This window comes from Scheffersomyces xylosifermentans (assembly GCF_036884685.1).
Source record: "Scheffersomyces xylosifermentans strain CBS 12540 chromosome Unknown RJT20scaffold_4, whole genome shotgun sequence".
NCBI classification, from domain to species: domain Eukaryota; kingdom Fungi; phylum Ascomycota; class Pichiomycetes; order Serinales; family Debaryomycetaceae; genus Scheffersomyces; species Scheffersomyces xylosifermentans.
Window position 1 is genome coordinate 927,747 of NW_027042942.1, and position 12,623 is coordinate 940,369.

Here is a 12,623-nt window from a genome sequence, read left to right on the forward strand (position 1 = left end):
AGTAGACCGCACACCACGCAGAGCATAATTTATGAAATGTACGAAAGGTACGAAATGGGGGGGGGATACTACATGGTTCACCTGAAAATTATGCTACATAGTGGAAAAAAATTGGGAGTCTGTTCACGTTGTCGTTGTGCTAATATTGTTACAAAACATACCAAGACCAACTTTGATGCCGCCATGACACCACACTTGAACTCACATCACTTCACTTCAATTCACACCATTACTAGTGCTACTACTACTACTACTACTAATAATAATAATACATACTAACTCTTGTCTTGTTGTCCGATCCCCTCAAAAAAAGAAATCTTCTCGTTTCTTGTTCATCTTCTTTCCATACCAAGACATCTCGTTTTTCCCTCTTCCCTCTCTTTCCTCTCTTTCCTCTCTCCCGTAGCACAGAACCGTCCAACACTTTTCCGCACCTTGAAAAAATCGGTCCCTAATTCTGCCCTCCTGCTCGCTCCATCCTCGCTCATTGTTTCACTTGTCCCCGTCTTTCTTCCCCTGTCAGTCTCCTGTCACGGCAAAAATTGGAACACCAAAAATCGAAAAGCGCGTTTTGTAAATCAAATGCGACTTTTCGTGTTGTATACTAAAAATGAGAAAGCAGCCTTTTTATTTAATGGAACCTGTTTGCTAGTAGAGCCAAAGCAAGAAAACACAGGGATTTTAGTTAGAGAAAGGGAGAAGATTACAGAGAGAAGTGATAACTTCGATTAGAACGAACTGAGCATAGACACTAATAAATCAATCTCAATACCCACTGGACTACTGTCATTCCATAAAAGCAGCAAATCATTAGCAGTTGAAACAGTGGCATTCCCTTCTTATCCATCTTTTACCGCCCAGCAATTATAGCTACAATTACATCTCCATTCCTCTCATCGATTTGCATTTGACACTCGTTTATCATGTCCAACAATCAGTTGGAGATACCTCACACTCCGAGGGGTTCGTCCACGGCCAATAGCACTACCAACAATCAGGGGTTGTCCAGCTACCACAAGACCAACATGACCCCTTCGTTCACATTCGGACTTAGCTTCCTGCCCTCATTTCTGTTCCAGTCTCCCCTCCAACTGGTCTCACCACATAAGTTCTTCAATGCATCCAATAACTTGAACCGTGTGATGAATCGGAAGTTGACTGAGAACGACAAGATGAAGACTTTCAGTCCCAGGGGATTGACAAGGACTCCTAGCAAGTTCAACAAATTTATAGACTCTTTGACTAGAGCACAACAGAAAAGCAACACTAATAGTGATGATGACGCTCATCATGATGACTCCATACGCACACAGGAAGACGATCTTGATCTTTGGTCGTCTCTTGAGAATGATTCTCATTCACAGCTGCATAACTTGACGCTGTTGACTTCGATATACGAAGAAGAAGATTCGAGTAAACACGAACATGGCGTAAAGAACAATAACAACAACAATAGCGACGACAATAATACGTTCTTGACACCAGACAAGCTTCTCCTCTCACATAAGAATACCAACAATCACAACAACACTAATGACAGCATTAATATCGACATCGGCAACAGAAGCGGCAACGCATCGTCCACCGATCTCACTGCAAGCATCGAGAACAAAGCTAGTCCCAATAAATTGCAGTCAGCCCCTCCATTGGTCTCTATAAAACCTAAGATCGAGGCGTTGGGTAAGGAGCATAGCCCTTCAAAATTGGAGATGACAGTCACAAAAAGCATAAAACGGAGAAAGTTGATGTCCTCCAATTCTGTTACAGACTCTCCTAATAATTCCATAGCCTCTCAAATAGATTCGGCTATGGATTCACCACTTCCTCGCAGAAAGCAAAGTGTGGATTCTATTGGTGACAGTGGTGATAAGGTTTGGTATGCTGAATTAGATGATGTTCTTATTAAGTCTTACTTAAAATACAGGGATTTCAGAGAAAATCACGCTGGCTACAATTCCAGCTCTATTTTGAAGCATACTTCTCAAAACAAGGTATTGTCCAGAATGCTTTTGAACAAGACGGGTATTTTGAGAACGTCAAAGCAGATTTCTTCACGCTTATTCCGCTTATCCAAATTGAAGAAGTTGGACAAGAACAAGTCATCTAACAAAACACCACAGGGCATTCCAACATTTGAGTCGTGTATCAATGACGAGATCGACGATTTAATCCTGACCCCATTGGAAAGTTTGATGGCTTCTAACTCTAGCTCTCATCTCGACTCTGTTGCAACCAACGAAATTATCGACCATGAATTGGATATTTTATTGGCTTCTCCACCGGATGACTGCTTATCACTTGATGATCATGTTAAGTATTCGATGCATCCCCAGGAGTTCAAGATTGCTTTTAAAAGCACGAGCCCTAATGACAACCACGTATTTTCTTCGTTGAACAACATCACCTCTACTTCAATGTCCACTGATAACTTCCAAACAAAATACGGAGGAGATGATACCGTTAAAATAGTAGATAAGTTGAGACAGGAGGCAGTCCCAGTATGGATTTTGTCTCATGAACTTAATTTGAATCTCAACAACAGGGACCTCGTTACCTCAACACCAATTCTGCCATTCACTAGTCAGGTACATGGCGACACACAATCACTGCCTTTGAATCTTTTGCATGGGGCGCTTGACTCTTATTCTAAAATCAGCGTACAGGGAACGTCCGAAACTAGACTGTCAATGTTGGCTTGGAAGTGTTATACTAAAGTATATAATAGCAAGACCAAGCAAGTTTTGCTTGAGAATGTGGAAGCTCTTAATGCTTACTATAATTTGAGCAATAAGACTTACAACCTCCAATTTCCATTCTTGAAGAACTTTTTTGCTGGGTACTTAAATTTCCTAATCAATGGAACGAGTAACAAGGAGGGAGATAGCTTGAGAATTGCTCAGGTGATGTATAAGAACAACAATGAATTAGCTGCTTTTGATCCAAAAAACTCGAATATCTACTCCTATTTCATTCATGAAGTTTCATTTAGCACTCTGGGCGCAAACACCGGTACGCATATAAATATGGTTAAGCTTGTGGAAGGAACAAAATTAGACGTTCCTAGAGAGAATCATCTTGCAGTTCAAGGTAATCTTGCTGAAGAGGACGACAATGAGACCGTAATGGCTGATTCGTCGCCTTATAAGCCATCTCCAAAATCTAGCATCAATGATGACTCACCCATACGGAGAGGAAGCGTTCTTACAATAGATGTGAACAAGGCCAACATCGCAGGTAAGAACCTTGCCATGAATCAAAGTCCTGTTTCAGCGCCAATTTATAACGCTGAAATTGTTCAGAAGTTTAATCAGAATTTGTTAAAGCAACAAGAACCGATTAGGCTGGTCCAAAGCACTCAAATTCCAGATATCTCTACTAATTTGCAAGTCGTGGATGATAAGAAGAAAGGCGTTAATAACAATAGCTCATTACTTGAGCAAATTACTGAGAATTTACTTGAAGACTTTAATCGTTCCAACAGTAACATTAATTTCGTGAAAGCTAGCACAGCTCCCAATTCTGTGATGTTGCCTCCTTCTCAACTGTTTACCATTGAACCTAGCACCAACAATAGTGTTGTTCCTACAATCGAAGGTGCTGGAATTTCCAACTTCTCGAACTCTCAAGTTGTTCCACCTTCTCAACAGCCGTTTATGGTCAACTTAGGTAACGGATTTGTACCATTCAATACCTTACATCCTAACGTACAAGAGCAATTTATGCTGGTTCATAGACAGTTTGACATGCGGAGACCAGATCCACAAGTTTTCTTACCGCAGCAACAACAAAACCAACAACCTACCATAGCAGCTGTGCAGAAGCAGATTCAACAGATACCACAACAGCTGCAGCCACTTCAGCAACATGTTCAGCAGCAGTTCCAACAACAATCACAACAACTTCAACAACAAACTCAACAGCAACAAAACCAACAACTTCAAATGCAACTTCAGCAGCAACTTCAGCAGCAATATCAACAGGTACAGCAAACTCAGCAATACATGTATCACAACTCCAACATTAACTCTGCTCCAGCATCTCAGACTCAGTTTTTCATCCCCCAGAACCCCCAAATCAGAGCTGCTCAGCAGCAAACTCCTGCACAACCTTTACAACAGCAGATTCAATTTGTTTCCAGAGCTCCTGTTAATGTATCACAAAGGCCTGGTGTCTCTAACCCTCAGTTGGTTAGAAGCAGAAGCTCCGGACTGGTCGCCAAAGAGTCTAATAAGGAAAATTTTAAGCCAAAGGAGATCAAGTTTGGGCCCATTTTAGAGTATGATCCTTCCAAGGACTCCAAGTCGATTCAACTGGGTAAAACAATCAAGCAAGGTACTGGAATCCATAGGTTCCCTATCAATACCCCTGTAAGCATATACAAGCCTAAAAAGAAGTAGTTGATTTCGTCATATCCATTATTATTACTATTCAGTTCATTCCCCGGCCTATTTATTACTCGGATTGTTATTTGTTCTCATATTGTAAATTAGTTTCTTTCAGCATGCATTGTACAATACATCATTAATTCATTTGTTAAAGTTCATTCATTGATTTACGGATATACCCGTCTATATATAAGAATATATATTGTGTTATCCGAACACCATTATAAGTGTACAATAACGTAGTCTCCAAGTACAAGTTAACAATCTTGAAAACATTCTTAATATCAGTGATCAGCAAATACGGGCACTCGTAACGGACTAACATAGTTTATTTGTCTCCACTTTGCAACCACATACGATCGGTTGCCAAATGCAAAAGCCTTTTTGGAACCTTCCTGCGCATTCTCTTCGTAGCGAGCATATGAAAGGGTGCTACATTGTTCCGGCGGTTCCATTTTTTTCAGCAAACCTGTGAACTACTGTGTGGTGAGGAAGATTACCGTATATACAATAGGTTTAAAGGTTTGGGTTGTATAGTTATAGTTCGCTACCTTAAGATGCGCGGGGAAATGGCAAGGTAATTTTTGATTGCTATGTTAAAATTTTGGTTTGATTGCGTATTGTACTCAGAATAGGTAGTATTGCACACGGGTTGCCCGTTCTGTTAAACATCTTTCGAATATGTATGAGGAAAATAGTATGAGTAAAATATATATGCACCAGTTTTATGTTACTTATATATATATATAACTCGACTATCTCCCGCCTAAGAATTGATTTCAATACTCTATTTGCCAGATCGCTATTTCAACAAGCTAACCAACCAACTATTCATCGACAAATCCTATATTGTGAGCCAGAAATCTAAATGCCTAATTCTCACTACTGTATAATGTAATCCTTCATAGTGTGTGCTCCATAGCGCCATACCGTTATATAGAGTATCACTAAGTATAGTATTGGTACCCTATGTTCTCTATTTCACGGCTTTGACTTCTCCATTTAGTCCTCTTCTTCTTTCCAATGTTATAGTAGAATTCTGGTTTTATATCCGCCAGCGTTCTCTCGTACCGTGGAATCCATATTACATTCTACGCTGTGGTTCCATCGTGTCACGTTCTGTATCTTTTTTCTTAGCGGCTCACGGTGTATTATTGCTGTTACAGCACCATACGTAGGTATAAAGTAAATTCAATTGAAGAGCATTGTTTCGTCATTGTCTGTCAATAGCTCGATATTAAATCAGAAAGTTGAATTGTTGACTCATTGGTTCTAGTTACTTTGTCATAGACAACACATTAGGCGGTATGCTGTCCACACGAAAGAGAGCTTGGTCTCTCAATGGAAAGACAACCCCAGTCAAAGAAGAGCCGTCTAGCAAGGAAACATCAACTGCTCGAACAGAATCAGTGCCAGTGCGTTCAGAAACGACGCCAACTCGTACAGAGCAGGTTAGAGGTTCGACAGTCCCTCCACCACTGCATCCAAAAACTACTAGACAGTTTAAACTCATCTCGGTCAACTTCAAGGAAGCCGCTTTAGACTCTCCCAGCTTCCGTGCCACTGTCAACCATTTAGATACCCAAGTTTTGAACATCGAAAAATGGCTTTTAGCATTAAGCAGCTCCGTCAAGAAAATCCCATCCTATGTCAAGGAAGTTCAATCGTTCTGCAATTCCTTCCTCGAACACTTGGTTCCCACATTCATACAAGATGGCCTCATTGATCAGGAATATACAGTTCAGTCCTTGAACACAACATTGTCTGGATTGAAGAGGCTTTGGGGCATCAGTTTAGCCTCCTTGAGCGTCAATTCCTACGTCGTGGATAATGTGAGTGCAATTGTCAATAAAAATGTTGCACATTATAAAGAATTGCGTAAAAAGCATGAGTACTGCCAGGAAAAGTATGATAAGTACTTGTCCATATACGTCTCCACTTTAAAAACGAAGGAAGCTATAATGGTAATGGAAGATGCCAAGCAATTACATCAAGTAAGGAAAGAATACATTCATTCGTCGTTAGATTTGATTATTGAATTGTCCACCTTGGGTAATCTTTTGGACAAAGTATTAGTGAGCTTGAGCTCAGACTTGTGGAAACATAAGTTTTCAAATATCACATCGGAAGCAATTGATCCCTTCTTCAAGGAGCAATGGTCAAAGATCCAGAAAATCCAGAGCTGGAGTGACTCTTACTCTTTGGCCATAGAAAAACTCCAAACAGACATGTCTGCTGCTAGAGCGCAAGTAGAGGAGAGTTCAACCTTACAATTCTTGCCTTCCAGCAATATTAACGATTATTCTACTTCCACTATTAACAGCAGAACTTTAAATGATATCGATGAGAGAGGGATAGAAAAGCATGGCTATTTATTCATGAAAACTTGGGTGGACAAGTCGAATAAGCCAATTTGGGTGAGAAGATGGGCATTTATTAAAGGTGGAGTATTTGGATTGTTGGTTTTAAGTAGTTCACAAACTTTTGTACAAGAAACTGATAAATTGGGAATATTGCTATGCAGTGTGAAGTATGCACCTAATGAAGACAGAAGATTTTGTTTCGAAGTGAAGACAAGCAACATGACTGTAGTGTTCCAGGCCGAGACATTATTGGAGTTGAAGTCATGGTTGAAAGTCTTTGAAAACGAAAGGACTAGAATTTTGCAGAATGGCGATGACCACAGTGATCTTATTGCTATTGCTTCAGGAAGGTACCCACCAATTGTTTCGGAATTCTCTTCTACAGCTAACACTGTTATGGATCGTGAATTGACAAACACGCGTATTATCAACTCTGCTGATCAAATAATCACTTCCAGTCATCTCTCCAATCACATAGAAAAGAATGAAAAATACTTTCAAAAGCATGTCTATCTGAAAATCCCACAGATCAGGCCACCTTTCATGACACTCACCACGAAGTCTTCTATCGTGGCATACAGCCTTGCCCTGGCAACTTCCTTACCCACTGCGTTGACAGCTAATATTTGGGGTTCTGTCAACTGGGGATTGTACTATTTGCACGATGGGATTCTGGATCCTCCATCGGGCGAAGTTTCAAAACCAGAGATCGAATTGATACAAGCACAAATGAGCCCAATAGGTGATTCCGGAATCTATTACCCTGACTATTATCCAAAAACATTAGTGTCTTTAGACATTCAGATGAGAGCCCTTTTTGAGACCGCCGTGGAACCAGGTGAGTATTGCTTGGCTTCATTCAGATGCATTTGGTCACCGAACTCGAAGCAAGAGTTGAGTGGTAGATGTTTCATTACTAGTCACCATATCTACTTCTACATGCAAGCCTTGGGCTTTGTAGCTCTTTTCAAAGGATACGTTGGAAATTTGGTATCGGTAGATTACAACGCTCAAAAACTGTATGATCTCTTGAAGATTTACAATATTGATGGTGTTATTAAATCAAAATTGTTCTTGGACGACGGAAGATTAATAAAGCAGAAGTTGGTATATTTGATTAATAATTTAGCAAGTGAAAAGCCAAAAAGACTTGCAGAAATTTTAAAGGACTTGTCGTCTATTGAGCAGCAAGTGACCACTGAACAAAAAGACCAACAAAAATTGAAGCTTATTCAGCGGTTAGCTAAGGGCTTAAGTGACGGAGGTAATGCGGAGAAGCAGAATATTGCTTTTGCAACCGGTGTAAGTGTTCCTTCCTTCGTGAGTACTAAGGACCCTAAACTGGTAAAGTTTCAAGTTGACTTCAGAAGAGAGTATGAATTGGTTGGAGAAAACACATATGATTTACCTCCGAAAGCATTATTTCACGCCTTATTGGGAGATAATTCTGTAATATTCAAAGAGCAAAATGCATTTGCAACATTGGAAAGTTTTATTAAACAACCCTGGAGAAAATCAGAGAATGGAGACTTCTATAGGAGTGTAATTGCTCCAGCAAATTATGATAATAGAAGATATGAAATAAGAATGAAGCAGGTCATAGATAATATTTCCGATAACGCATATTATACTTTCACACATGAGAAGGCTTTCTTTAAGTTTTTCTTCGGTTCAAAGTTCAGCGTAGTCTACAAATTTGTTATTGTTGGAGTAGCTGGAAAGCAAAGTAAAGTGATTATTTATTCTAAGCGACACTTTTCTGGTTATCTGCCATTTAATTTTATTATAGACAGATTCTGTCACCAAATTGCAATTGGTCAAGCACGTTACTTGGATAAACGTCTCCAAACTGTCGTAAAAGAAGTTGGAACACACGGAATGATTGTGAAAGCAATTTACTTGTACGGCAAATTGAGCCATACCAGTGCACCAGAGGAAGTAATCAACGAACCAATTATTTTCTTCGGGTTCTTTAATTCTGCTAAAGTTGTCACTAAAAAATTATTTCATAAAGGTGTGGAGATGCACCTTGAGCTCTTTGCGTATGTTATAGGAGTTATTGCAAAATTCTTCAGAAGCATACGCATGAATCAATTCTTGGTGTTGATAATTGTACTACTCAGTCTCTTCAACATCTTTTTAACTGGTAAGACGACCACGTCGTATTGGACCGCTCGTAGAGCAAGCAACATTGCTTCTGAATTCTTAAAGAAAGAGCCTATGATGCTCCAAAGGGCTGTTTACTTGAAGGACACTCAAGAACTAATCGGATCATATTCCAAACATTTGGACCATTCAAACGATTCCACGATTTCTCCGCTGGACTCGAGATGTTTTAGCGCATTCAAGCTGTCCTCATTTGTACTCAATTTAGATCAGCCTGATAGGTTAAATGAGCTATATGGAGACGAACAAACACTAACTCTTGCCTTGAACTTAAAGAAGGCATTCAGGGACATAGGTGTTAAGAGACACGAGTTGTTGGTAAAGTTGAACATATTGAACAGTATGGAGGAAGAAATTAGTAAGGCTGAATGGCGAAACTGGCTTATGAGTGAATTGCTGAGATGTGATTTCATCTCCACTAACATATTGAGTAATGTTGATGCAAATGATAGCCTGGAGCTTCAAGATGGATTGAATGCGATTATGGATTACTGCAACGATTGTTCGGCCCAATTGAAATATGTCGCCATAGTGTAGAATTTTATCTACAGTCAGGAACTGTTTTAGTTAAATGCATTAATAACTTAAAATCCTCTTTTCGATAAATTATCTGCTATATCTAAATACAAGGCAATGGCATTGAATTTTGGCTTCTTGGCCAATAAGACTTTGTCTATAGCGGTTCTAGCTCTATTTGTCCAGTTTATTAAATCTAGATGATCGACTTCATCCAAAGTACCTAAATAGTTACCCCATTTAGCGCTTTCAACGGCAACCATTCCATCATTGTCAAAAGGAATACTTTTTCCGCTAGCCTGCTGTGCTCTTTGGTATTTTAGTAAGTGCCAGGTCAAGTTAAATAAACTGTACCATTTTGGATCAAATCTAGCACCGTATGAGAAGTACTCAACACTGGGATCATCTGGAACCAGCTCATTAAATTTCGCCATACTTTCAGTAGTTAATTCAAAAATTGAATCAGGGCATATTGCTTTCAATACTGAATTATTTCCTACGAGATTGCTAACAAAGTCAGCACATTCGGAGCCATGGTGTGGGGTAGAAACGGTAGTTAGGCTAACCACCTTGTAATTCCTAGGAGTGCCATCCAGTTGTAACTTCGATATTAGATATCTACTATCTAATCCTCCCATGGAATGACTAATCAAATTCACTTTTATTGGCTTATTGAGCTCTTCAAATGATTTTTTCAGCCTCTCTTTCTTCTCTTCACTTTGTACTTCGTGTTGGTCACTATGATAGATAGTCGTCTTTGATTTCTTCCTCAATTGTTCACACTCTTTATTTATAAATAAATCTAACGTCTCGGCCCTCTCCTTTATTCTTCCAAAGGGAGGAACTTTTGCTATAAATACGGTACTGCCTAAATTTTGGAGGGCCTCTTTAATTCCATGCCAATAGTTAAACCCCAAGCCGCCTAAAGTTAGGCTCGCCACCTCTTCTTTAGTCTTTTCGACCGCTTTACCTAAAGGGGTGATTGCTGGAATAAACGTTAATTTATCGAAACCTGAGAAGCCATGGCATAGCACAATTGGATAATGTGGAGCATTGTAGTTGTCGCGGAGGTTGCTATACTTGTCTGTGATAATTGAGGAAGTTGCAGCCTCTTTTACCTCTTCTGCTTTTTTTTCTAGATCAATAACTTTTGAATACCTTCGAAGGAAGTAAGGACTTTCTCTACTTAGAACCCGTATGACTCCAGTTCTAGCCAACGACATTTACACTACAATGAAAGGAATTGTTACCTGGCATAGCAATCTACAGTTGGAATAAGTGAAATTCGAAATAAATCTTTAAGTACATTATTTTTTGTGAGTGCGTAATTATGGCCGATTTTGTGATCGGAGTATATACAAGTGCTATCTTCCACTGATGGCTTTAATCATCAAGTCCTTAACAGTGTCGACCATATTGAGTGATTTCATACCGAAGCCCCTTAAGAACACCATTGGTGCAAAATCCGTGGAAAAGATTTTGTGTAACTTGTCACAGATTCCCAAAATAGCATGGTTCCCTGGCCAAGCGGCGGCAACGTAGCTGTCCAAGACCATGGTTGAGCCGATATCTAAACCTCTCTCTACACCCTTCTCTAAGGCCTCAACCAAAGCACCAACATCTGATTGACCCATGTTCAACCCTTGTCCTGCTAGCGGATGGATGGTGTGAGCAGCATCTCCAATAAGTGCCACTCTTGGTGCAATATAGGTGTCAGCATGTGACAACTTCAAGGGAAATCTTGCTCTGGAGTTTTCAATAACCTCTACTACAGGCAATGGGTAGTTCTCTTCCAAATCTTTGGTGTCAATTTTGGACATTCTCCATTTGATTTCGTCCAAAACGGAGAAATCGTTGGGGTCTTTCTCCAACATAGAGTAAATATATTTCAAATCGACCTCGTCCAATGTCATACCAGCGTTGACCAAATGAGGGAAGATTTCCAGATTCACCTTGAGAAATAGCTCTGACAATTTAGGAGTAGTTGACCATACAATAGTAGCATTGTCTTCGGATAATGGTAATATAGCTAAAGGTCCAGTACTCAAAAATCTCTGCCATCCTATGGAGCGAAAGTCCTCGTATTGCAACTTGATTGTAGCCACAACACCAAAGGTGTTATACTGCCATCCTCTGGATTCTATTCCTGAGAATTTACGTACAGGTGAATTGTAGCCATCTGCTCCTACAAGCAATCTAGCCTGGATTGACTCTCCATTTGAAAGTTTAACAATAGGCCAATCCAAATCGGGATTTCCGTTATTTGGGTCAATAGCATTGAGATCGTGTTGATCTAAGTCTGGTGGATTTGGGTGCACTATGTCAACTACTTTTGTCTCGTCAAGGATGGTGGTACTATCGTCCAATCCCAACTGTTCAAGCTTCAATAAGAGGGAACTTTGGATGTTAATATTCTCACACATGGCGGCCAAGACACCTGCTCCTATTTGACTAGCATCGAACTCGATACGTGCATCTTTGTCCTGTGAGTCAAAAGCTACTATGGTGTCATAGAATCTGATTCTATCTTGTTTGATGTGATCCCAGTTTCCAACGCGATGTTGCATGAACTCAACTGATTTGGGTGTTAACGAAACCACTCTGTTGGTGTATTCTTCTGGAGGGGAGACACCGAACTCTCTGACAGGCTGTAAACTAGAACCTTCTATCAATGTGCAATTCAAGTGTCTGGTTTTACGGGAGCTCTTCAATGCTGCGAGAAGGGTCAATCCAGCTGGTCCACCACCAATGATCACTACATCTTGCAATGAAGCAGGCTTCGCAGCTGTAGCAGTTGCAGCGGTTGCCAAGGTCCGTACGAGATTCTTCCACACCATTGAGACAACAATGCACTTATAGCTTTGATTTGGTTAGCTATTTCGGTTATTCCGGTGGTGTCTTGCTTGTTTTTTGACCTCCTCTCTTCTACCGTTCTCTACCGTACCCTAACCTATCTGGTAAGTAATGGTCCAATTTTCTCGGTTAGCGACACGAAAGGAATGAGATATGCGACACTTTCCTCGTACCTTTCAAAATCCGATAAGTTGCCATGGCCTGTGTAATGGCAAGATATAAGTCGCACTGTTCATGTTTGGTTAGTCTGTCTGAGGTGGTTTGTATTTACTGATGGTTTGATTGTGTTTTATGCGTTTAAGCAGGGATTCCTGATAATAATATTTTTATTGATATTAAT

At 40.1% G+C, this 12,623-nt stretch overlaps 4 protein-coding genes across 4 annotated transcripts; 2 read left to right on the forward strand and 2 right to left on the reverse strand. All coding sequences in view use genetic code 12, as the record gives it.

Moving 5' to 3' along the window:
* The first annotated feature begins 593 nt into the window (after positions 1-593).
* RJT20DRAFT_128162 (uncharacterized protein) lies at positions 594-4,544 on the forward strand. Its single transcript, XM_064917204.1, has one exon. It carries the CDS (start codon positions 924-926, stop codon positions 4,395-4,397), a length of 3,474 nt encoding a protein of 1,157 aa, XP_064774388.1. The 5' UTR covers positions 594-923; the 3' UTR covers positions 4,398-4,544.
* Positions 4,545-5,378: 834 nt separating this feature from the next.
* Positions 5,379-9,451, forward strand: RJT20DRAFT_118497 (uncharacterized protein; the record flags this gene model as incomplete). Its single annotated transcript, XM_064915874.1, has 2 exons — positions 5,379-7,986; positions 8,056-9,451. The coding sequence occupies exons 1-2, from the start codon at positions 5,693-5,695 to the stop codon at positions 9,449-9,451; spliced, it is 3,690 nt and encodes a 1,229-aa protein (XP_064774389.1). The 5' UTR covers positions 5,379-5,692.
* A 47-nt stretch (positions 9,452-9,498) lies between these two features.
* On the reverse strand, positions 9,499-10,653 carry RJT20DRAFT_135068 (triglyceride lipase; the record flags this gene model as incomplete). Its single annotated transcript, XM_064918369.1, has 1 exon — positions 9,499-10,653. The coding sequence occupies one exon, from the start codon at positions 10,651-10,653 to the stop codon at positions 9,499-9,501; it is 1,155 nt and encodes a 384-aa protein (XP_064774390.1).
* A 60-nt stretch (positions 10,654-10,713) lies between these two features.
* On the reverse strand, positions 10,714-12,599 carry COQ6 (putative N,N-dimethylaniline monooxygenase). The gene has a single exon (XM_064917205.1). It carries the CDS (start codon positions 12,265-12,267, stop codon positions 10,795-10,797), a length of 1,473 nt encoding a protein of 490 aa, XP_064774391.1. The 5' UTR covers positions 12,268-12,599; the 3' UTR covers positions 10,714-10,794.
* Positions 12,600-12,623: the final 24 nt, after the last annotated feature.